General features: G+C 37.5%; 1 protein-coding gene across 1 annotated transcript in view; it reads left to right on the forward strand.

The window, feature by feature from the left end:
* The window catches only part of NDNF (neuron derived neurotrophic factor), a 38,812-nt gene extending 12,478 nt beyond the window's left edge, over positions 1-26,334 (forward strand). Inside the window, exons 2-4 of the mRNA XM_058293281.1 lie at positions 15,714-15,902; positions 20,797-20,921; positions 24,291-26,334. Coding sequence (XP_058149264.1) covers positions 15,714-15,902; positions 20,797-20,921; positions 24,291-25,684 — 1,708 coding nt within the window. The 3' untranslated portion in view covers positions 25,685-26,334. The remainder of the gene's footprint in view (positions 1-15,713; positions 15,903-20,796; positions 20,922-24,290) is intronic.
* The last annotated feature ends 775 nt before the right edge of the window (positions 26,335-27,109 follow it).

The raw sequence follows: 27,109 nt of genomic DNA on the forward strand, positions 1-27,109 counted from the left end.
TAATGAATGAAAATTAGAGATCAGAATTCAAATGATCAAAATTCTAGAGATGAAGCCAATAATGCTGCTTACCAGTTGAAAGGTTTGTGATATTTTGGGAGTTTCAAAAGTAAATGTACCAGAGAGTTGCAGGATTAGAAGAGTCAGGGCCATCCACACCTTCCAATTTAAAATGAGGTCCATGAAACGATCCAGCATCCACATCTCCTGGGAGCTCATTGGAAAGGCCGAATCTCAGACCTATTGAACCAGATTCTGCCTTTAACAGGAAAACTGGGTGATTTGTATGTATGATAGTTTGAGAAGCACTGCTCTGTGCCATTCCTGTCTCTAGATCAGAATGTATTCCAACCAAACCAGATTTTACATGTTTTCAAAAGGAAGCTGCTCTCCCAATTAATGCACTATGTGTATTCTTATTAAGACATTTTTATGTTCTTTGGAACATCTGGCATACCCTGCCTATCTAAAGAACCATGCCAAGGGATGTTTGTGGCATCCATCTCAAAAGATTGGCATTATGCTTCCAAACTTTACAAGTTTCATGAAATAACCTATTTAAGCTTAGCAGTCACCAAATTTTCAAAAGCATCCATACCTTGTTTCCAATTTAGCTTATATTATCCCTTGGTGAAACAAATTCCCTACGGTAACCAAAAAGTCAGTTTTATTTTCATTTATTCATGTCCCACTCACAAAATGTCATGGGTATCTTCTTGGTGTTGGGTGGGCCCTGTGGCCTTTTATAGCTATTATAGAGATGTCCTGGTCTCCGTTTGTACTCTTGGGGATCTCAAGAATGTACACAGATGGAATTTTCAATCATCTGCAGTAGAAGAATGAGCATAGACAAGTGAGCAACTAAATGTCCCTGTTGCTGTCGATGCCTGAGTCTTGAATGAGTAGGAGTTGGCCGTAGAAGGAAGCAGAAAAGGCTTCCTAGCAGAGGAAATGCCATGTGCCAAGGCATGGAGGCATGTGCTTGGAATGTGAAGCAGAGTGTAGAGAAGTAGTAGGAAATAAATTTGGTAGGATAAATAGGGATTGGACCTTGTGCACTATGGACTTCATCCTCTAGAATGGAGGGTCATCTGATGTTTTTTAAACATAAGAGTGAAACAATTAGAATTTGGTTTATGAAGGTAATGTCAGAACTGTAGAAAGTGGACTAAGGGGAGATGTGGGAAATTGATGTGAGAGCAGTTAGGGAAGATGCAGTAAGTGAATAAGGCATTGGCAGTTTGGTAGAGAAGAGAGGACAAATTTGAGACAATATGTGGCAGGTAGATTGACAAGATTTGATGGTTAAAAGGGCATGGGATTTGAAAAACCAGATAACATTGAGGTTCCTAGTTTGATAACTTGAAAGATTATACCAAGGTAATACTAGCTTGATCTGAGCCTTATTACATAACAACTGCTGTGAGTTTCATGCAGTATCTCAGATAATCCTTCAACTACCTTGTAAGGAGGTTCTGTTACATTCAGTCAACAAACATGGAAACTGAGGCTCAGATTGGTTATATAATTTGTCCACAGTGGCAAGGGTACTATGGTGTTCTGGCAAAGGAAAGAACAGGCCCAGATTCAAATTCAGGCCTGACTCTTGAGTCTGGCTTGCCAATGCTGAGACGTTTTACACTGTTCAAGGTTAGGTGCCTAAGCATCAGGGAAAAATGGGTCTGGGGCTAAGAGCAGACTTGAGGATTGGCAAGCAGCTGCCCCAACTTCTTTTCACAGTCCAGAGATTTTAGGATTTTTCTGATGGGAGACTTTTCCAATAGCCATAAGTTCTTCTCTAAGCTTCTCAAAAGCAATATAATTCATCAGATATTTATTTATTGCCTACTAGTTGCAGGAACTAAACAAGGCTGTATAAGGGGATACCATATAAAGATGAATAAAAATGTAACTTCTGTCCAAGAGACATTTGAGTAAACACATGTCATGTAGTTTCAGGAAGAACTTTTCTATGGAGTCAAGAAAAAATATAAAATTAACTACCACTCAAGTCAGATAAGAAAGTACAATAAGAAACAATGTCTCTAGTTTCCCTGAAGAACAGTGGCTCTGCCTTATCTGCCTCTGGGATCCCCAGGAGACCTGCAGTAGGACTCAATAAACATTAGTTGACTTATTGACAATGTACAGAGAACACTCAGATAACAAAACATCTAAGTAAACTGCCACACTCGGTAATCCTTTGGTAATCCTTTTAAGAATCTCGCAGGAAATTTTATAGCACTCCTTTTTTGGTATCTCACTCAGAAAGTCAAGAAGCATCCTTCCTCTGCCAGAACACCTCCTACTTTTTAAATTCCTCTTTTCAGTTTAACAGTTCTTTTAGGTAAGTCTTAGATAAATCTCCTTTCCTATAGAGGCGGGCTATTGGTTCTGGCTGGGCTAGCAGAATGCATCTAATCCGTCTTTCATCTGATAATGGACCTTAAAACATTGGGTCTCCCCTCCCATCCCTGTCTCCGTGAGTTTAGAACACTGGCTGCAGTTGTTCTTCACCTGATGTGATTGCTTACTGGAACCTCGGTGAGCCAAGGCCTGTCTTCTGGCTCCTGTGACTTGTCATTGTGTCCCTCTGGTTGGTTGATGGTTGTAGATTCCCAGGGGTAAAGGCTTCCAGGTATGAAACACAGGAGACCAATGTCTGTCCTTCCCCTAGCTCTTCCTCAGTTTTCTCCTCTGTAAAAAGTCCCTTTTAGTTCCAACATTTCGTGCCTTATATGGCTTACTCCTTGTCATACAAATCCTTGCTAAATGGTCACTTCCTTTGAGAGGCATTCCTTGACTGCTCACCCAATTTCCCTGTTCTTATAGTTCTCCTTACCCCCTTAGCCTGTTTCATTTTCTTTCAGCGTACTCACTGCTCTCTGGAATCGTATTTAATTTTTCACTTGTTCATCATCTCTCTCCGCTACTGAAGTGTGAGCTCTATGAGTGCAAGAACTTCATGCATCTTGTTCACTGCTGTTTTTCCAGCACCTCAAACAGTACCTAGTTCAGAGTAATTGCCCAATAAATATTTGTTGAATCAATGAATGAACTCTACAATTCCATCATGCTTGTTCTTTCTAAAATGTTTGTGTTGTCGCTGTCTTGTTGAAATGGGCAATGGTTTTTATTACATCACAAGAAGCTGGGTAATAAAAGATTTCTCTGATCAAAATTTCATGGAAGATGCAGCCCATGTGTTCAGCAGATAGCACCAGCAGATTTACTAACATAATTTTTAAACCATGTTTGTCATTGAACCAGAGTGTCTTTGAACTCTAATAATTTAAGTACCCTGTTTGATTCATATGATGAATAGAACTAGAAAAGTCTTTTGGATTTTGAAGGTTCTATGGGAAGATAGTATGTATTACCTGAGATAGATAGAAGGTACATAAAAATTTGTGGTTGGAGCTGAAGGACAAGTGAAGGGATTGATAGTTCTTTAGAATCTGTTTTTTCCCTACTGCAGTACTGTTTTAGTCTTTCTCATTTATCCTTACTGTAATTAACATAAAACTGGTCATGATCTCAGTTCAAAACATGCAGCAATTATTCAGTTTGGCCCATGCGCCAGTGTTTCATAGCACTTAATATGTGTAGCATGGAATATATGAAACAATTGCTGATTTTTCTCCTTTGCAGTATTATATTTCAAAGCATGGTGCCCATCCTAATGACCCTAGCAATAGCATTTTTACTTTCTCTAGTCTATTTTTCCTACCTGTCTCACTGTTTAGTTGACTCCCCAATCTGTTCCTCACTGCCCTCACCGACTGCCCCTTTCTTGTTCTATCTGTGGAGTCCACCTCATTCTCATATCATTCTACAGCCTTTAGGATTCCTCCATTCATGGTACTGCTTTAGGAAAATTGCCTAGTACCATAAATTACGTGATAGTTGTCAGATGTTAGTTTATAGGTAGGTTCATAAATTTTATTTAGCCTACCTATTTGAATCCAACTTATGAAGAAATCTAGTCACATATGCCAAATTGTAATCTTTTCCTGTCTAATTTTCTTCTTAACTTTTATATCTATCTATTTTGTTCTGCTTCTTGCAAAACCAACCATTTACCAGAACTAAAATCTGGTTTCCAACTTCTTCCTCCTCTGGTTACTTAGCCTGCCTCAATTACTATGCATCCCTCCACTTGAAATGTGAAGCAACTTCTGGTTTGTGTGTGTGTGTAAGTGTGTATGGTTGGATGTGAGTGTGTGGGCCGGTATGTGTGTATGCATTTGTGAGCTCTGTGTGTACATGGGTTTGTAATGTATGTATGAGTGTGTATTTATATGTGTGTAAATGTGTGTAAGGAGTGTGTGGGGCATATTGTGTGGGTATGTGTGTGTGTACTTACTGCCTTTGCTCAGTAATTCCCAACCACCTCTCCTTTATCCAGCAAATCATATTCCCATGGTATAATTGAAATAGGTATTTTTGTTTTTTTCAACACATACATCTTGCCATTTCTCACCTTTGCCTTTGCTCCTTATCTTTCTCCTAACATAAAAATATCTTCTTCGTTTCTCCTCTTTGTAAATACCTTTAAAATTATGTCCAAGTCATCCAGAAGTTCATAAATTGTTTGGTTTCACCTGGAAATTCTGCTTGAGTAATTTCACTTCTCTGATTTCTTCCATCTCGTCCTTATTTATGTTTTGTCATTTTGTTGTATATGTCATCCTATAATCATGATATTCTCTTTGATTCCTTTTTCTCACTTCCTTACCTCTAGTTCACCTGTGTATTTGGGCAACGTGATCTTTGAAACCTATCCCAAATCTCTCGACTACTCTCCATATCCTCTGCTTACTTTAGTTCAAGCAAGCACCCTGGGCAACCGAAGTGGCCTTTTGAGTGATCTTTTTGCTTTTACAAAGATTAGATTGTTTTTTGCTTTTACAATTACCCTTTTCCTAGAATTCATTTTCTATACAATAGATCTATTTTAAAAAAAAACAAAAAACAAAGGAATGGGCTCGGGTTATGCCCTGCTTAAATGACTTTCCATCACACTCAGAATAGAATCCAAACTCCTTAATGTGGTTTACAAAATTCTTTGTGATCTACTCTCCCCCTAACCCACTCTGTTCCACACTGATACTCTTTTATTTTGTAAATACCCCAAGTTTAGGACTTATTCCCAATACCTTAGGGCCTGTGCTCCAGCTGTTTGTCTAGCTGGAATGCCTTTTCCCCTGATATTTGCATCCCTGGTTTCCTTTTATCATTTAGATCTCAGCATAAGGTCATTTCCTCCAAGAAACCTTTTTCTATATATTCAATCTAAAGTGACCATCAGGACACAGCCTATTTTAATTCTCTGCGTAGCAATGAATGCAGCCAATAGTGTTTTCTTAGTTATATATTCCTTTATGCACCGAAAATGAGCTCCATGAGATCATCACTTGCCTAGAAGAGTGTTTGGCATGTAGCAAGGACAGCTCATATTTGTTGAATAAATAAAATAATGAATGAGTGAAAACTGACATAATTGGAATTTGTTTCTTAGGTATGTATGTTTGTCTTTATTAAATATATTTAAATTCCTAGGCTATTTCTCTCGAGCTCTCAAATCACTGAATTCAGTTTGGATATAGTCATTGCTTGGCTAATTCTTATTCTCTTGATTTTTGCTATTGACCCATATTTAATTTTTGGTATTCTAAGGAATCTATAGAGTATCTTACTGAAAAAGTACCTTCTTCCATAAAATAATTATAAAAATATCAAATCTGTAGTTGACATGCTAGAGTCTTAACCCTGTGAGTCTACAACAACTCACCTGAATATTTCCAAGGGAATTAGAACTGGGGTTACTCACTAATAGAAATTCACATTAATAGACTTCTGTGCTGTTATCATAATTGTGGCAAACTTCCTCCCATGATCAACCTACAACAGTGGCTATTAAATACATGCAGTGAATGAATGTATTTCCATAAAGTTGGCTGGTATTTCTTCTCTTCTGCCATTAGCACATTCTTACTTAGATCTTAGAATTAGATAGAGAGGAAAAGTTGCATGTTTATCACTCAAAGTTATTGTTTGTCTTATGCTGCCAGCTTTTGTAAGAGATACGATGAACTAACTACAGCCTCTTAGGTGTTCAGTGCTACAAGGGACCTGAGAGAACACTTAGGCCAATGGTTTTATCTTATGGATTAGAATACTGATCTCCAGGGAAATGAAATGGCCAACATAGGTAGTTCTCCTGACTATGGGGAAGCTGTCCTGACTCCCAGTCCATGTTTCCCACACCATGCTGCCTTTCTTCTTAACTTTGGGGGTTCTCTGTGGAAAAGAGGGACGGTGCAATTAACCATCTTTGAATCAGTAGACTATCTTCTGAGGAAATTCTTGTTCCTGCCTCTGTAGCCTTTCACTTGTGGTTTTAGGACATGATATAAAACCTTATGTGACCAGACTTTGTTTAAGTTCTTGGCTATGCTGCAGAAATGAATTTCAAGAGCACTTCGGGTAAGTTAGGTTAGTAATTTATTAAGGTAGAGAGGGAAGAGAAATAGGAGAAAATAACAGATCGTGGGTCGCACGTAGAGAAGGGGCTGAAAAGTGATAAAGTGGGCTGATTTACAGATTACAATTTCCCATTATAGATTATAAATGCCCAGTTTTACTTGTGTGGCCACCATGGCAGGGAAAAACGGCAAGAGCAGGGCACAGAGGGCAGAAACAGGCACACGGACTGGCACTGCTACAGGAACTAGGACAGAGTGAAGGCAAGAGTGGGGATCCAAAGGCAAGAGACAGAGTTCAGGCCTTGCACCTGCTTTTTGAACCATTAATTATTCCACCCCTTTGCTAATGGCAGGGGAGGAGTTCCAGCTGTTTGCTGTTTTGATTGATTAGCCCACCCATCAATCCCCTAGGAGGGCCCAATGATAAAGTCCTTGGGGAATATCTGGGGCTTCTCCTGACTTCCCGAGGAAATCCCGTTTGGAATGGCAGAATCTTGTGCGTGTGGGGGAGGGAGGGGGTTTCCCAGCAGCCTTCTTGGGGTTATTGATGTCCATGTGGACTTCTTGCCAGGTTCCAGATCCATGTATTGATTCTCTGTCTTACTAGCCAGCTTTACTTAGGGACCCTCTTCTGAAATCTCAGGAATTTGAGCAGTTGCTAAAAAATATAAGTTATGAACCATTTTCTGCCTTGTAGACTGTCAAGGTCTCAAGGATAAAGGATATCTTATAGTATCAGCCTGTAGTTTAGTGTCTAAGCACACAGAGTCTCGATCAACATTTGTTTAATTCTTCCTGATGTCTTTCTTTTGTGCTCAATTCCACAACTCCCCCACCCACCCACCCACCCACCCACAGTTAGTTCCTCCTTCCTGTCAAGTCCTACTTCCTCTCTGAGCTCTTCTCTGCCTTTACCAGCTCTTGGTGACTCTTTACTCTAACCTTTTAACACTTATATTCATGCTACCCCTTTCCACTCAGTATGTGTTATCTTAATTGCAGAGTGTTTTAGTGCATAATTAATGTCCACTCAACTCTATTGTAAATAGGAGAATAGTATGGGTCCATATTAAATACCTTTGTACTTTTAGTATATTTTTAGGTTGCTGCACACAGCAGGAGCTCAGTCTTTGTTTGTTGGCCGTGACAATTCATATCTCATTTTCTAGGCTGTGTGCTCTTGCTAGATGCTACTGGCGTGGTGCCATGTTCCATCTTTGCTAAATTTCGGCAGAGGATGAGTTGTGCAGTTTGTAAACTGCTTTTGGGATCATTGCACAGGAAGTCATTTTCATTTTGTTGCAGATCAACAGGAAATAAGGCTTAGTTGCCAAACTAAAGCAAGAAAAGCAACCAAGCATATTATTCTTCTCATAAGGGATTTCATTATTCCAGGAATCATTAACTTCTAAGATAATGGAAATTATCCCAGCAATCTCAGTTGCACATAGAGAGGAAATTTTGATCAGAAGAAGGTATTTGGTATTTTGTTCTGATTTTACTTTGCATTATCTTATATAGTGCTTTTGAATTTTATTGTATCTTCAGTCACTTAGGTGAATTTTAGGAGACCTGTTTACTTATCCTTTAGTAAAATAAAACTAGCTTCCTAGATAAAAACACTATTCCTCCCTATGGTACATTTGTCTTGGCCATTTCTATTTGTTTTTTTTTTTTCTTCTTCTTTATTTTTTCATTGATAATGGTGTGATACTGGATTACCTACTGTAAAATCTGGTCCTCTTTCAAGTTGTCCTTATTCTTTAGGCTTGGTCAACTTTTAAAATTAGAATACCCTAGCTTTGACTGTCTTTTGAACTCTATACCAGGAGGATCAGAGGGTAGGTGATAGAATGGAAATTTCATTCAGATTTAATTTTAATTTTTAATTTTACATGGATATTTTAAATACTAATTTAATTTCCTTCCCTAATGAAAGTTGGCAGTCATTTAGGGAATTCATAGAGGAGGCTGGAATCTTTGCAGTTAAAATACATGTAAGGTACCTAATCATAGATTATTGACCTAATGAACTCTAAAACTCTCAGTAGTATTTCTACTGCACAGTGAGAGCCTGCATTTAGAGAGTTTAGCCCATGGCTTCTGCATATAATACTAGTTCTAGTTTGTTTGGCTCAGTGATAGCATATTTCAGCTGTGTCCTGCAGTTACTGAAGAACAAGATCTCATCTATCACATGTCACGGACCATTCCTTACCCAAAACGCCGAAGGGAGGGCAGACCAGGAGTCTTTTACTTCCACCTATTTTATCTGTCACTTTGCAAATATGAAAAAGTACCAAGCCTAATGGGTCACATTTCCCTCAGATTTTCAACCACAGCAGAGAATATTTTTGAACTCATGAGAATGAGGAAGTAATTCCCATCAACATTTGTGTTATTTGCAAAAGACAACAAAATTAATTAAACAGCCCTTTGGATTTCAGCTTCTCTTATTGCTAAATACCTGCCTTGTGGGATTCTGTATGTCCAAGCTGATTCATGGTGGGCATTCTGATGTTAAAGTGCAGTGGCCCCTTTGCTCACCAATGGGGTCGTAGCAGACACAAGGGCTCTTCACACCACAAAGGCTATTTTTTTCTTTTCAACCAGATCAAATACATTATATTTATTATCAGATGTGGCACAGATGATTCAAACAAAAACAAATGCCCTCAAGTTTAAAAATAGAAGTTGAAAAGACTAAATATTTGCACTTAAAAAGGAAATGAAAATAACAGAAATCTCTGTTGCTGGCCATTCCTTGAAATTATCCTCACTAAATTATAATCATGCACTTTTCTTCTCACTGCAGTTAAACATTAGATTTCATTTATTCCAGATGCCTTTGCTTCGAGTAAATTCAGAATGCCCATCCTTCCTTTTGGTCATTGTAAATTTATTTCAGGTTTGTTATCTGCACATGATTGGGCACACAGGTAATTTTTCAGTGAATCTTTATTTTTCAGAAGGTACAGGGTATTGAACCCAGGCCCTCATACATGTGAAGCTCATGCTCAATCACTGATCTATACCCGTTCCACTCAGTGATTTTTTTTTCCCTGAGGTAACGGCACCAGGGATTGAAGCCAACATTCAACCACTGAGTCACTTTGACTCCCCTGAGTTGGTTTTTTCCATTGCTTGTTGTTTGTTTTTAGGAGGCACCAGGAACCGAACCAGGACCTCCTATGTGAGAAGCAGGTTCTCAACCATTTGAGCCACATCCACTTCCCTCTCTGTGAATCTTGATGGCATTATGTGTTTTTTATTAATTGTATATTTTGTATAGTGTTGTTATACTGATGAATCTAATCATAAGTTTTATATCAAATAATGTCTGTAAAAGCTTGATGCTGGTTTTTTCCAATTCATTCATATATTTCTGCAAGGAATTTGCAGGTCCTTGGTTGGTGGTGGAGGGATGGAGGGAATTGCTTTAATGTTATTATTTACAGGTCGCTAAAGTTGCTGGTTGCCGTTTGGAGAGATCTAGAATGCTGAGAAAGGTCACAATGACTTTAATTTAATCACACCTTCTATTCATAGGGTCTTGGACAGATATGTGAAAATCCGAAGGGGAACTTTTTATTCACCAGATTTGTGAATTCCTTACATTAGCGAGATTAAAAAAAAAAAACAAAAAAAACTAGACAGCAGTCTATAAATATTAAAGACAAGCTTTTTAGTGGATTGATTTATTTCCCTGCAGACAAGATTCTTAATAAGGATTTATGGTTAAAAAACATTAAAAAAGCAGCAAAAATTAACACATTTATTTTATATATATACTTTCAAATAGTACATTTTTATTTTCACCTAATAAAGCAGTGCCATAAGCAAGGTTGGAAAATTCACTAGCCCATCTTCTGTAATTGATGATACATTTTGCAAAATAACAGTAACGGCGCTCATGAAATATCACTTGAGCACAGGTACTGCTGCTAAAGATACCTGGGCAAAGTACTACTTGCTTCTAAGCACTTTATGTTTTTGTGCTGATCGACGCTATCCTGGGTTTTGGTTAATCTATTGATAAATTATTCAAGATACTTTTAATTTTTTCTTTACAATTCACAAACATTTCCACAGATTTGTGAAAAAAAAGAATATGTCAAGCTAGCTTGACATTTATTTTAACTACACTAAAGTTTCCATAGAACAAAAAATTCTAATCAATGCTGAAAATAAATTCTTAGACTTATTTCTATGTTTTCAGTTATCAATCATCTGCCCCACCCCCTTCACTTTGCCAACCAATAAAAATTTGCTTTGGCTTCTTATCTATTGTTGGTATTCTCTTTAAAACACATCTTTTGAATGCAAACACTATAGTCCACAGCCCTCCCACTTTCCTTGGATAGTTGGGAGAAGCCCAGAAAAGGAGCTAAAGGTGACAATGGGAGAAGCAATCTCAGTGATCATTAGCCCTAAAACATTAAAAAGAAAACCACTCTCTTGAATGGACTGTGGTTAACAGACCAAATATGAGAACATTCTCTCATAAACTAGAACAAGTATGTAATACTAATACAGGGTGTCATTAACTGGGTGGATCAGGGAAAAAGACACCAAATGTTAAGATATGGGCTACAGTTAGTAGTAATGTTTTGATGATGCTCTTTCATAGTTTGTGACAAATGTTTCACAACAATGTGAGGTGTTGACAGTAGGGTGATGTCTGTGAGCCCTGTATGATGACGTGTGTTTGTTTTGTAAGTTCACAACTTTTACTATACACTTATTTTTTGTGGATGATCATGTATCAATGCTAAATTTCGACTTTAAAAGTTGAAAAAAAAAACATAAAAAAAAAAAGTAAACCGTTCTTCATGAGCGTCAGAGACAGGAAACATTACACTTTGCTTTTTAAAAGACTCTTCTTTAGAACCACTGCTCATTTACCCATACTCCAACACCAACTAATTGGACTGCAGAATTTCTAATATTTGAACTGTTAAAAAAATACACTCACACATATGCACATACTATATAAACTAGTTATATTTAAAGTTATTTACTTTGCATTGCCCAGACCCCTTTCTACATTCGTAAGTATGAACACATTATCAATCTTCGGACAATTAAATTTCAAAAAGCAGTTTCTCCTTTTAACCCAGGACACATTGGCATTCCAAAGGATAAAACTATGTCGCTTCACCAATAATCCATCTTCCAAAGACTGAGGTATAGCAAATGCTTATGTCCTCTTCAGGCTTGGAAGAATCTGAAGGTGTGTGCCAATTATGAAAAAGGCCTTTGACAAGGTGAACAGTAGCAAGAGTTTTAGATTAGCATCTACATATTTGTTTCACCAGAGCTTCTCATTGGAACAAAGTCCTTCACAGTGATAGAATAATACCACCTAGTTTTTCTGGATGGTTACTGATTGTGCAACCAAGTTGACTGAGCTTCCTGTCAAAATAAAAATATTTGGAGTCATCCCAACAACATTCTACTTCTGTGTGAAGTAGAGCCTTGATTATATAAAAATAATAGCAAAATTCCTTCCTTCATTGATACTCTTCGTAGATTATCTACCAGATGCCCATGAAAAAAGAACAGTGCTGAAAGTGAAATTCTGAGTAATGTTACTTAATTTAACTTTAAATCCTGGTAAGCTATTGATACCTAGAAATAACAAAAAGAAATGAGAGGAAAAGTTATACCATTAGAGGGCACTTTTGTAATCTTAGAAGAAAAGTCTGTTCTTATAGACTGACCTACTAGAGGCTTATTCTTAAGAAAAAAGTATTTTCAGTTGTTTATTTAAAATGATTAATTTTTAAACTGAATATCTGTCTGAGAGAACATTTTATTGCTAGAAAAAATATATAAAAATCTTAAAACCACACTTTATACAATATTTAAGGAAGGTTTCTAGTTTCGATCAGTGAATATAAAATATAAAAAGATACAAAATATAGGTATATTAATATAGGTATATTAATAATTATTTGATTAGCTACATGCAGTGCTGCTTTTAAATACATTTTTGTTAAAATATTCTGCCTGTGTACTGCTCAAATCGAACAAATGATTCAATTTTCATAATAACTGAATAAGCTTTTCCCCAACAATGGTTGAATATTATTAGATAAAAATGGTTTATATTTTGAAAACCATAATCTGAAAGAATATAAAAGTCTGGTTTTGAGGGTCATAATAAAACTTTTCTAAAAAGTATCTCTTTTCCATAATTCTTCAGTCAATAAAGGTGGTTAAAACTGTTTCAGAAACACACAAACAAAAAATGTTACCTGATATAATTCTAGTTGGGGAAATATGTTCTCTGACTCTGAGGGTCACCTTAATATCCCAAATATCCTGGGGTTTGGGGTAGTTTTTCCTGTCCAGTTGTATAGTAGCACTGTGCAATCGGCAAAAAAAAAATGGAGCCTGATGAGATAAGGCTGCCCTTGAGTGGTTTGGGTCAATAGAAGCCCAAGTGTCTCACACTCAAGTACTGCCATTGTACGTTTGCTCAAAGTTCCTAATGAAGTCAAAATCTAACAGACTCTAAGGAGACGTTTTTATTTGTTGGTCACTTCTGCTCTTAGGAGACAAAACGATGGGAGACTAATTACAAAGAGAAGTCAGCTGAACATGTTTTACTGTGCTGAAATAATAAGTTTGTCTAAACAGGGGTGGCAACTCAAATTCTATTTGGATTTCCCATTTCTGTTAGCCCCAGGACAGAGGACGCACTGAGGGCATGTGAGTGGAGGTCCTGCCCATTTCAGTCCTCACGTCCCTATTTAGAATATGCTGACCGAGTTTTGGTTTCTGAACCATGCAGCCATTTTTGTAGACATAACCTTTGTCTGTAATAGTAAAGCACCGCAATTCCCACATACATCCCAACTCTCCTTAGATTTTACCTTGACAGTCACGTGGATGTCTGAGGGATTAGATTATTTAATGAAATTTAAGAAGACTGGCTTTATTCTTAAACTACCTGCTGGTTAGGAGGAGGGCTTTGGTATTCAGTCACAGAATCATCAGTTGTTTTTTAGAGTTTAGAGATCATCCATCCAAACCCTTTAGAAAACTGAAATCACACATCAGTTAGGAACTGAAACTAATAGTAAAGTTACTTAGCTCTCAGTTAAGTTTTCTAACAATTACAGTGCAATTTAGAAATAAGGATGGGAAATTAGGACTCTTGTAAGAAATTATTATGGCTTTCTTTAGAAGCATTGAAGAGAATAAAAGTTTGGGCTTTGCAGTTAGACCCACCTCATTTATATCATTTCTCTGTTTCTCATGTAAAAAAGTTTTATTCCTACATAAAAATAGTACTTACTTCACAGGGTCATTGTGAGGCCTAAACATGATAATGCTTAGCAGGCTCTTTGCGCATAGTAACTCCCATCTCTGTAGCTATTTTTTTTTATAGTCTTTTCTTTTTAATCCCCGCCGGGCCCCGCCCCCCGGCGGCTTGCTTGCTGTCTTCTCTGTGTGTCCATTCACTGTGTGCTCTTCTGTGTTTTTACTTGTCTCCCTTTTTGTTGTGTCACCTTTCAGAGTTAGTTTTCCGCAGCGCTTGGGGGCGGGGCGGCGCTTATGGGCTGGTACAGGCAAACCTGCCTTCACAGGGAGGCCCCGGGACGCGAACCCAGGGCCTCCCATATGGTAGACGGGAGCCCAACTGACTGAGCCACAGCCACTTCCCTCTGAAGGTATTTTGTGTAGAAAACTACAAAATGTGGCAGAAATATTACTTTTAAAAAGAAGTTAAATGAACTTTTTGATCAGGCTCACTGTGACAAAATTACTTCTTACACCCTCATAAAAAAAATTTATTCCTTTAAAAAATATTTTTTAGCTATATGAACCTATCTTTGATAGCACTCAAAGAAAGATAAAAGTAAGGTCAACTAATGTTTTAAGTAGGGGTGACCTAATAGCTACAGCAATGGCTATTTAAAAATAAAACCACATTTACCTCATCTTCTCAAATTATTGCAAATATTTGAGTTTGGCTTTCTCGTTATTAAAAGTACTTATATGCAAAAACACTGCATTTCTTCAATGCTTGAATACCCTGAGGAATGTTAAGTCGAATAGGTAAGGGAAAACAATTCCTTACATATTTCTTTCTGTGAGGAAAAAACATACCACATGTTCAGGAGGAAACAAAACCTTTCATTAGCACTTGACATAGAAAAGTCAAAAACTTGCCATGGGGGCTTCCTATTGGGATCACTGAGACAGTAGAAAACAGTATACTTGACAACATTCTTACAGCAATGTGCAATAGGGAATGATCCATAGTTACTTACAAGATTTTTGATAACTCAGTGATAAATGCCAAAATGTAACTCAGTGAAAATACTTGTTTTCTTTTTTTAGATTTATTTATCCCCACCCCCACCCCTGCATTGTTTTGTACTAGCTGTCTGCTCTCTGTGTCCATTAGCTGTATGTTCTTATCTTCTCTTTAGGTAGCACCAGGAACCAATCCTGGGACCTTCCAGAGTGGAAGAGAGGTGCTCAATATCTTGTGCCACCCCAGCGCCCTGGTCTGCTGCGTCTCTTATGGTCTCTCCTCTGTGTCTCTTTTTAGTTTGCATTATTGTGGTTATGTCAGTTCTCCACACAGGCCAGGAGGCCCCGGAAATTGAACCCTGGACCTCCTATATGGTAGATGGGAGTCCAGTCGCTTAACCCACATCTGCTCCCCAGCTGCTGGAATTTTAAAACAAATAATCTTAATGCACAACCTTCCAGTGATCTGGCTTGATCTGAGAGCGGAACCAAGTTCATTTTATAATAATGTGCCTGAGGTTTATATGTAGATTTTGGGTTGAAGTGTCTGGTAGAATGTAATAATTAGACATCAACAAATAACTTCCATTGTGATTTTGAACAAATTTCTTAACCAATGAGCAAGTTGAACTTTATAATTTCTAAAAATCTATAATTTATGAAAATTATATTTTTCTCTGTGAATATCCCAGGAAATTAGTGCGCCAAGAACCCTTACATTTCAAAATCTTTCTAATTTCTGAAATTCTAGTGAATTGTCAACCTCATGAAATAGTTTCCAAAAAAAACAGGAAAGTTGCCACAAAGATCATGTGCATGTAACCCAAGATACTTGATACATCTATAAATTCTATCAAAACTGAATAGTAGTAACCCTTTTGGACAGTTTGCGACTTGCTTACATGTCTGCCAGCAGAACTAATATAAGCAAATTGTTTGTTTGTTTTCCTGTAGGATGGTGTTGCTTCAGTGGTGTCTACTGTGGCTGCTATTCCCACTCAGCTCAAGGACGCAGAAGTTACCTACTCGAGATGAGGAGCTTTTTCAGATGCAGATTCGGGACAAAGCATTTTTTCATGATTCATCAGTAATTCCAGATGGAGCTGAGATTAGCAGTTATCTCTTTAGGGACACACCTAAAAGGTATTCTCCCTCCAGTATTTTCTGTAGTAATAAGCTCATAAAATATGTCTCCAAAAAAGAAAGTAACCCTTTTAGACTTAGTTCAAGATCGTTTGTAAATCAACCTAGGAAGATCAGATTTTTTTCGTAAAAATTACTTTGATTTCCAAATGCACTATGCCCTGCTTTGCAGTGTTCTTTAAATACAGCATTCCCCGTTATGTAATTATATCACTTAATCAAATAGTTTATCCTCTGTCTTCCAAACGGTCAAGAATTAAATGTTTTAGTTCTAATAATCATCTTAAAAATTACATTTTTTTTCCTTTTTAAAACAATGTTTTTATTAAGGGGCATTACAAAACAATAAACACTTCCCCCCATCCTCCATGCCTTTTTAGTTTATTTATTTAGTTCATTTATTCATTCTTTTTGTCTTTTTTTCCCTATAAGTTATTACTGGAGCCCCCAGAATCCACAATGGGATGAATAGTTAACTTAAACCAGTAAGTAAAGAATTGGCAATCACTAGTGGGAACTGCATTTCTAGGGGTGAGACAGGCAATTGGAAGCATACTGAGACGTTGTTGATATTACAACTAAAGAGGAAATTCCAGATAAAGTTTAGTGGCAGTGAATAGAAAAAGGCAGTGACAAATTCATTAATTATTCTTGTGTTTATACATAAATTCCAAAAGCAAATGGTGTTTATCCCTCAGCTTTGGCATTCTAATTTTGGGCCCCGTTTCTCAGTTATTCATTACTTTTCTGGCTCCTTCACTAACCAGTAAGTATGTGTTCATAGGTCATAGCCTACCCTCTTTGACTGCTGCTCTGTTCCACTAGTGCCTTGTGCATGGCAGACAATAAAGGTCTGTCAAAATGTTAAAAGTTTATTCAGATTATCCTTTCTCCCTCTTCATAAGTGGTTCCATATTAAAATGTTGATTTAGAGGGGTGCCCTGCTGTTTTATATGTCTAATTACCTTGTGGAATGCAAGTGTTCTTTTATTTGTTATTGGTCACTTATGGTCTGTATTTAAGTTATTAACACAGTTGCTTACTATGGAAAATAACCTACTTATTGGTTTGAAATGAGAGCAGAAAGTAATAGATGAACTTGTACATTGTTCAGTTCTGCTTTGACTTTGGGTGTTGGTGCTACCCCCATAAAAACCAAAGACAAACAAAAAACAAAAAATTTTGAATGCTTCTTTTTCACATACAAGATGCTAAATAAATTATTTTGTTGTAGTTATTTCTTTGTAATGTAAATAGGTTCAGCTGTGTTTCTGTGGTTACTATCTCCCATGCAACCTGATCAAAAGAACAAAATTCTGTTCTCCAAAACGAAGACTGAATTGAAAATTCAGCCTTCCGACACCTTTCTTTAGGGCTGCTTAGGGTACATAAAACTTTGCTTTACCATAAACAAGTAATCTAGGTATTTAGTCTTGATGATTGTTTAACTTTACTATTTTATGAATGAGTTATTTTTGCTTTGATGAGGTCTTCAGTTTATTTGTCCTCCCACTGTCCAACCCCCACCCTCCATTTTCAAATTCATTTTGAATGGTGACAGGAAAATTTACTTGAATTTCCTCTCAGATTTTGCATTTTCAGATAGAAACAGATGCTAAGTCTAAGTATTCTCAGGCTAGAGCAATGAGACTCATGTGAGAATTCTTGGCTTCTATTCATTAATTTACTAATTCACTGATTCAAAGTGTTTATCAAGTACCTATTACATGTAGAAGTCTGTGCTAAATGCTAGGAATGCAATGACATGGAAATTAACCCTGAGTGGGTCTTTGTGGGAAAGACGATATAAGCCAAATAAAAATGCAAATATACAGTTAAAATTGTAATAAGTGCTCAGAGTGAAAAGTTTAGGACACTCTGAGAACATATAAGAGAACGTGATCCAGAATGAGGAGTCAGAAAAGGGATCCCTGGAGATATAACCTTAAAATTTGAGTAGGTGTTAACTAAAAAAAGGGGGAGAAAAGGGTGTGTTTCAGGCCAAGAAAATAACATCCCAAAGGCTCTAAGATGGGGTGGAGTTTGGGAACCTAGAAAACCCCTATGTAGTGGTTACAGCACAGCAAGAGGTGGAAGAGGTAAGAAGGGAACCCCACCACTGAGGGAGTTTTAAGCTGTGTGAAGAATTAAGAACTTCATCCCCCAAACAACCTGAAGCCATGAAGGAGTTCTAAGATGGAAATCACATAATAGATTTACTTTTATGAAAGATCACTCATGTAAAGAATGATTTGGAGGTAGAGAAGTGATGATACGTGGGAAACAGTCATTCATTAATTCAATCAACAAATATTTATTGAGAATTATTTTAGTCATTGAGTCTACATCAATGAACCAAATGCCTTTCTCTCTTGGGGATTTCATTCTAGTTGGGGGTAATTGAAAAATTAAAAAGTAAACGAAGAAATATATGTCAGGTAATGATAAATTTCAAGGAAAATGAAGTGAAGTAAAAGACCTTCAGGGGTAGGAAGATGATATTTTACGTGGGGGGTCAGAGTAGGTCTATGACAAGATTATGCTTGAGTAGAGACCTGAAGCAAGTGACAGCATGCAAGCCCACTATGTGCTGCAAGAGTGTCTCAAGTAGAGGAATAGAAGTGCAGGGAAGTGGATATGGCTCAGGTGATTGGGCTCCCACCTACCACACAGGATCCTGGTCACTGGTTTGGATCCGGGTTCATCCTGAAAAAAGACAGTGAGCTTGTTCTAAGGGCAGGTATGTCCAGCTGACACAACAAGAGATACAAGAAGAAAAAGGCATGGTGAGAGACAGAACAAAGCAGAGAGTGGAGGTGGCTTAAGCCATTAGGCACCTCCATCCCACATCAGAGGTCCTGGGTTCAGTTCCCATTGCCTCTTAAAGAAGCAAGGAAGACAATCAGACACAGCAAGTAAAAAATAACAAGGGAGTAGGGAGAAATAAATAAATCTTTAAAAAAGATTAAAAAGTGCAGAGGCCCTGAGGCAAGAGTTATGCCCAATATGTCATAAGAACAGCAAGGAGCTCAGTGAGGGAAGACAAGGACAGGAGGATAAGAGTCCAGAGTTTTGGTTGGGGGTACAAACCTGAAGGATCTTGTATGACATTACAAGTTCTGTGACTTTTCCTCTGAAATGAAATGAGAAGCTCTTGGAGGATTTTTTTTTTTCTTCTTCTTTATTTTACCCTTAAATGTTACATTTTAAAAAATGAGGTCCCCATATACCCCCACCTTACCCACGCCACCCCTCCCACATCAACAAACCCTTCCATCATTGTGGCACATCCACTGCACCCAGCAAACACATTCTGGAGAACCACTGCAGCACATGGACAGTGGTCCACATTGTAGTCCACACTCTCCCCCAGTCCAGCCAGTGGGCCACGACAGGACACACAACGTTCTTGGAGGATTTTGAGCAAGGGGGAGTGGTATGTTCTGACTTAGACTTAAAAGTATCACTCTTCCTGGAAGGAGGGCAAGGCAAGGTTGGAAGAGGGAGAACAGCCAGGAAGCTGTTGCAAAACTCAAGAAAGAAAGAATGGTGGCTTGGATCAGGTGATAACAGGTAAAGTAGTAGGCAGTAGTAGATTCTGGATCAAAAGTGTCTGCTGATTCATCAGATATGGAGTGACAGAGAAAGAAAAAGTTGAGAATGACTCCAAAATGTTTGGCCTGAGCAACTGGATGAGTGGAGTTGTGAAGGAATAGGTTGCAGGAGAAGCTAACGCCTGGGGGAGAATCAGAAGTTTGGATTGGATATCTTAATTTTGAAGTTCTCCTTAATATGCAAGTGAAGGTGGCATTTCACACAGGAAGTGAATGTAGGTAGAAAAGACATGCCCAAGCCCAGGCCCCAGGTTCATTACAGATTAAAGTTAGTGGAGGTGAGAATGAACCAGCAGAGGAGACTGATGAGGTCTAAGGCTTTGGTGGCCAGTTTGGAGAGAGAGAGAGGCAAGAGATAGGAAATACAACTTACTGGAGGTAAAACCTCTTTTTGCCAGGGAACCCGCGAGTGACTCTGGGCTTGCTAGAACTGAAATTGCTATTTCCACATTTGCAAGATTATAGACTTTGAAAGATATTAAATGAAATCATCTCAGTTATTTAAAATAAGAATATATAGCATTGTTATAATTAGGCAATATTTTTATTCTCCTTAAAAAGTCTTATGAGGAATAATAAGGCCTGAGAGGAAGGCACAAAGCAGATGTACTTTGATTTTCCTAAATTTCATTTTTAAGTCATTAAATTATTTAATTAAACAAAATCTTGGTGATAGAGAAATGTCCCTAAGTGCTGACTGATAACAGTGATCTTTTTTTGGTTCTACAATCTCTTTATTTATTTTTTAATGTTACATTAAAAAAATATAAGAGTTCCCATATACCACCCACCTCCCCTCACCCCACTGCTCCCACATCAACAACCTCTTTCATCATTGTGGCACATTCATTGCATTTGGTGTCTTGCAGTATATTGATATATAAGATTGCTAGCATTTTGTAATGTGAAAATATGAATAGGGTTGTTTTGTCCATTTATGAGAAAACAACATCTGTAGACCTGGAAAGTCTGCCTGGTTGTGGCTTTGCAAAGGTAGGACTTGTGTTAACACCAAAACTCAGATAAGTGTTGATTCTTTACTCAAAATATATTTGGTTCAATGTCTTTTTATATTTCACACTGTGTTGATGGTAAATCTGGTTGCAGAATTAGGGACACTTGGACTTCCACAGTTAATGCAGTAAATGTCACCTCTTGAGTCAAATAGGTTTATTCTCTGTCAAATGAATAAAAACTAAAACCGAATGATTTTTCAGTAAGTCTTAATTCAAAGTACTGGAATGAATCTGCTTGGTCTGAATTAGTCCACTTTCCCACAGGTATTTCTTTGTGGTCGAAGAAGACAATACTCCACTGTCAGTCACAGTGACTCCCTGTGATGCACCTTTGGAATGGAAGCTGAGTCTCCAAGAGCTGCCAGAGGAGGCGAGTGGGGAAAGTTCAGGTAAGAAGTAGGATGTATCTGACCCCAGATCTCTGAATGGGTGGTTATAAGGCTTATGAAATCTGTTGCTTTTTGTCAGTAAGAAAACCCAGTAAAGATGGCCAGGTGAAGCTGGAGATTTTGAGATTATGATGAAGAGTATGGGGGAATGGTATCACATGATGGTGATCTTGGTAAAATCAAAGGTCTGGAAAGAGAGATGTGGGGACTTCTAAAGGATTGAGAAGGGAGAGGTTTGGAATAGCCTCTATGGCTCTGGTTTGCAGTCCTGCTTGAATATTGGAATCACCTAAGAACTTTAAGAAACACTGGTGCCTGAATCCCACCCTCAGAGATTCTGGTTTAGTTCTTAGGCTGTGGCCTGAGCACTGGGATTCCTTGAAGCTCCCCAGATATGCAGCCTAGGTTAAGGACCACTTAACTATGGGGAATAAAGGCAGAAACAAAGAGAGAAGCAAAGGAGCCTTGCAAAGCAGTGACAGGCCAGTGTAAGAAAGTCAGTAGGAAGAGTGGATTTAGTATTTAAAGAAGATGCAGATTATAGAAACCAGATAACAAGATATAATGGAAATGAGAAGGGTCTGTTGGAGGTCCTGGAGTGATAGTGCTTCCTTAGGGGGATAAGGCAGCAGAGCCTAAAGGTGAAGTGAAGGCTTGATGGCCAATGCCATGCAAAGGATGCTAGCAAGCTGTCATGTTTACACTGATGAGGGAATCTTACAATTAGGAAAATATTGGAAGTGTGTATGTGGAGTGATGAGAGTTGAAATATAGAATAAGGATTCTGATATTAACATGGATATGTGATGATGGTGTTAATTCCATATTTATGGGAATATGAAATTCTACATACCACACTCTGCTGTGATAAGCTGGAAAAGGTTCACTCTCACTCCATCTAGTCCTTCACCAGATCCTATAACTTTATTTACACACTGATATCTCTATATCTATCTGATATTAACAGTAACAAAAAGAAAAAATTAATTTGGTCTCAATACTTATAATTCCTAGACACATGTTTTATACATTGCAATAATCTTACTGGTATTAAACTCTTTCTGACTTTAAAACAAACTCAGTATTTTGGGGTGTAAAGCTATATCCTTGGAAATGAACTCAAACTATTTCTCATCAGCCTAATTTCAATTTGTGTAAACGAAAGTGGGTGGAAAGTTGGTGTCAGTTAGTAAACACAAGTGAAGTAAAAGGTATCAAAATGGTGAATTAGCAGCAGTATCTTTCTGAGACAACAGACTATTGCATTGATTCTGTTGGGGTTCCACACTGTTCAAAGAATTCCTAAGAGAAGACTGGTTTTTGCACACTTTAAATATTTATAGATGGCTGAAAACTGTATTTGCCATTGTTAAATGTGAACACTGTTTCCACAGAGAACACAGAAAAATTAGGAGAAAGCAATAGATGAAATTAGCATCCTTGTGGATGTAAAGAAGAAAATCAAATCCCTAGAAAAAACAAATGTGTCTTCAAGTCCAACCTAGTTATTGAAATGTAATAGATTGAAGTAAGCTACATGAGATCCAAGCTATGACTAACCCATGTATATAATACAGTATTTGTACCTAGATTCTGTTCCAAAGAATTTGGAACTATCTCTCTTTTTCATTGTACTTCCATCTATATTGAATTTAGATTGTTACTTCATACCATTCATCAAAATAAATTGAAATGATTATGGATTTAAATGTAAGAAAAAAATATCATAAAAGAAACAGAAGAAAATATAAGTGAATAGTTATCATATTGCTAAAGGGAATAGATTTTCTAACCTTAAAATTCATGGGAAAAATTACAAATGATAGAAAAGCAGTTCATTGTACTGCATAAAAACATTTTTTGGTAACCTCAAAAAATATAAGCAAAATTGCAAAGTGAGTAACAAGCTGGGGGAAAAGCAAATAGCTTTAAGAAATGAAATGGTAAGAAAAACAATTCCCATAAAGGTCAACAGATAGGTACAGGTTATTCACAAAGGCAGAAAAATAAAATAAACAAAATTTCAAAAATTCATCTTGATTACTAATCAAAGAGATACAAATTTAAAACCAAAAAAAATACCTATAAGTGTGTTCTATAGTTTAATGAATTTGTCCAGTCTGCTACCAATAATGAAATTAATGAAATGGATGACCGTCAGCATATAAACTGGTAAAATTCTTTTGGAAAACAGTTTGGCAGTAAGGATTAACAATCTCTGAAAGTTTTACAATCTTTGACCTAAAATTCCACTACTTGTGCTCTATCCTGAAGAAATAATTTAAACACAAAAAAAACTTTGCACATATAGGAGTGTATTAGTCAGCCAAAGGGTGCTGAATGCAAAGTACTAAAACTCTTTTGGCTTTTATAGAGGGTATTTATTTGGGGTAGAAGCTTACAGTTACAAGGTCCTAAAGAGTCCAACTCAAGGTACCATGAGAGGTACTTTCTCACCAAAGTCATTGGCCACATGTTGACGCAAGATAGCAGGCGATGTGTGTGCGGGTTTAGCCTTCCTTCATCCCTTTAAGGCTGGGTCCCAGCTTCTTCTGATCTCATCTGTAGGCTGACATAAAGCTCGTGTCTCTCTCCCCAGGGCTTGTTTCTTTCTGGGCTTAGCTGCTCTGGTCTCTTCACAGGGTCAGCTGTAGACTATACTATCAGGCTCATCTCTCTTCCCAGGGCCTCAGCAGTGTCTAACAAGCCATCTGTCTTCCTTGGTGTTCTTCTTTCTGAGTGAGAGTCTGTTTTATCAGCCCACCATGGGGGCACGGACTCAACACTAAGTTGCACTCTAATGGTGTGATTGAATCAGAGCCCCAAACTTAATTTAATCAGACATCTCAGCTGAATCTAATAAAGCCAAAGGGTTATTACTCCCAGAGGAACAGACCAGTTGACAAACATAATCTATATCTCTTTTTGGAATTCAGAAATAATATTAAACTGTCACAATGAGCATAACTTAATAACAGTGAAATATTAACAGTATTATTTTTGTGTTCTAATATTAAGAAAAAACAGATTCAAAAATAAGGGTTTGATTAGGTAAATCTATGCATTAGAATAAATGCTATTAAGTCACAAAGAAAAATGATAGAGAATAATACCAACCACATAAAAATATGTGAAGGAAAAGACTAGATGGAAATAGAACAAAATATTAATAAAGGGCTCTCTCTGTAGAATGAATTAATAGATGATTTTTTACCATGTTATTTTTCTCTATTTCCTAATTTTCCTGCTATGAACATGTATTATTTTTCTAATGAAGAAAAATAATAAAGTTTTAAAACATAATATAAGGCTGATGAGCCACAGGATAAGCCCTTGACGTACAGCCTGTGGTTCTCTTGTGTCTTCTAGGTGATCCAGAACCTCTTGAGCAGCAGAAGCAACAGATCATAAATGAGGAAGGCACAGAGTTGTTCTCCTACAAAGGCAATGATGTTGAGTACTTTCAATCTTCTAGTTCTCCATCTGGTTTATATCAACTGGAGCTTCTTTCAACAGAGAAAGATACACATTTCAAAGTGTATGCCACTACCACTCCGGAATCAGATCAGCCATATCCTGAATTACCTTATGACCCCAGAGTAGATGTTACCTCCTTGGGGCGCACCACAATCACTTTGGCCTGGAAACCAAGCCCCACGGCCTCTTTGCTGAAACAACCCATTCAGTACTGTGTGGTCATTAACAAAGAGCACAATTTTAAAAGTCTCTGTGCGGTGGAAGCAAAACTGAGTGCAGATGACGTGTTTATGATGGCTCCCAAACCTGGTCTAGACTTCAGCCCCTTTGACTTTGCCCACTTTGGATTTCCTTCAGATAATTCAGGGAAAGAACGCGAGTTCCTAGCAAAGCCTTCTCCAAAACTGGGGCGTCATGTCTACTCGAGGCCCAAGGTTGACATCCAGAAAATTTGCATAGGAAATAAGAACCTCTTCACTGTCTCTGATCTGAAACCCGACACGCAGTACTACTTTGATGTCTTTGTGGCCAACATCCACAGCAACATGAGCACTGCTTATGTAGGCACCTTTGCCAGGACCAAGGAAGAAGCTAAACAGAAGACAGTTGAACTCAAAGATGGGAAAGTTACGGATGTATTTGTGAAAAGGAAGGGAGCAAAGTTTCTACGGTTTGCTCCGGTCTCTTCTCACCAAAAAGTCACCTTCTTTCTTCACTCTTGTCTGGACACTGTCCAAATCCAAGTGAGACGAGACGGGAAACTTCTTCTGTCTCAGAATGTGGAAGGCATTCGGCAGTTTCAACTTAGAGGAAAACCTAAAGCAAAATATCTTATTAAGCTGAAAGGAAACAAAAGAGGAGCATCGATGTTGAAAATACTGGCTACCACAAGGCCTAGTAAGCAGTCATTTCCCTCTCTCCCTGAAGACACAAGAATCAAAGCCTTTGACAAGCTCCGCACGTGTTCTTCAGCCACCGTGGCCTGGCTGGGCACTCAGGAAAGGAACAAGTTTTGCATCTACAAAAAAGAAGTGGATGATGGCTACACTGAAGACCAGAAAAAGAGAGAACAAAATCAGTGCCTAGGGCCAGATACAAGGAAGAAATCAGAAAAAGTCCTCTGTAAATACTTCCACAGTCAGAACCTACAAAAGGCAGTGACCACAGAAACAATTAAAGGTCTTCAGCCTGGCAAATCTTACCTGCTAGATGTTTACGTCATTGGACATGGGGGGCACTCTGTAAAGTATCAGAGTAAAGTTGTGAAAACCAGGAAGTTCTGTTAGTTACTCTGTATAGAGATATATTATGTAGAACTCCAGCAGAGACATTAAATCACTTTAAGCTTAAACTGACCACTCCAGCAGCCAAGAGAAGTTGCGACCTGTACTTGTACTATGTAAGGAAAGATATCAACTTGCATATATTTATGTTTAAATAAGAAATTGCTGGACAAGACTTGACCTAGTGTGCCTCAGTGGTACCTAGTGTGCATCTGATGCCCAGTTGGTGTCTGTGGTAGAGAACCTCTTGAAGGAACTGCCATCTCTTGCTTTGACCACTGCATGAACTGCTTCTAAATTATTTTATAATCTAAAAATATGAAATATGCCATTCAATGCTCACACCCACAAATGCAAATCATTCCTCTCCATAGATGCCCTCTCCATAGATGCTAGGATATATATAAATTATTTTATAAAGTCTTGTTTTAAATGTCAGTATTTCTATGATTGTAAACTATTAAATTCTTTTCCTGTTAAGGTACAGATCTAATCTAAGTATTATTAAGTGGACAGCCCTCTAGTCAGTTATATTGCTATTGTAAATTTTTATCGTTGAGTAAAATGTTTAAATATTGTATGTATCTCATGTACAAAGTTGACATACATTATATTCATGTACATAAAATTAAAGATATTAGATTATATACGGATCCTTTTCTCACGCAACTACTTTGGTGAATTCAGTTTCTATTCTATCCCTAAAACTGTTTCTTTATGTAATTTAGCACCAAAATTGATACTCTTTCTAAAATTACTATGACTTTAGAGCAATTTGTTAAAGTTTGTATTTTGACATTGACTAGGAGCCAGCTGTTGTGATAGTTGAGACAACTGCCGTGGACTTGTTTTAAAAGTATAGAATAAGCCAAATACTGCAAGTCAATAAGTATTAAACAACTCGTCCTTGCAACCTAAAAGATATCACATTTTAAGCATCTGCTTTGAGTAGAAAATTTGGATATTCTAAGTATTTTCCATCTGTTTGAAAATTAGCAAAATGATTATTATTTCTAGATGAAGCAATATAGCAACTACCAGTTAGGACTATGGTTAACAAGGGAACCACAGAAGCTGCTGTTTTGTAACATTAGCAGTTTGCTACTTTTAACTTTGCTTTTTAACTGGTTTTTAAAAAGTGAAAGAAAATTTTGGCAAATAACAGAAACCACTGATCATGAAAAGTTTGCACAAAGGGCAGTTTTAGCCAGTTTCATTCTCAATAGATTCTACACTTAATTCATGAAGTGCAATGAGAACACCTGACAGGATTTGGAAAAGTCTTGATTTTACAAGCACTAAGTTATGTGAATGTAGGCATATCTGTTTACCTTCCATCACCTCCCTTACCCATCTACAAAATTAGGCAGTGATCTGTTTGGAAAAGATAACTCGGTAAGTCACCTTCTATTACAAAAGGTTTTCTTT

This window comes from Dasypus novemcinctus, chromosome 1 (genome assembly GCF_030445035.2).
Source record: "Dasypus novemcinctus isolate mDasNov1 chromosome 1, mDasNov1.1.hap2, whole genome shotgun sequence".
NCBI classification, from domain to species: Eukaryota; Metazoa; Chordata; class Mammalia; order Cingulata; family Dasypodidae; genus Dasypus; species Dasypus novemcinctus.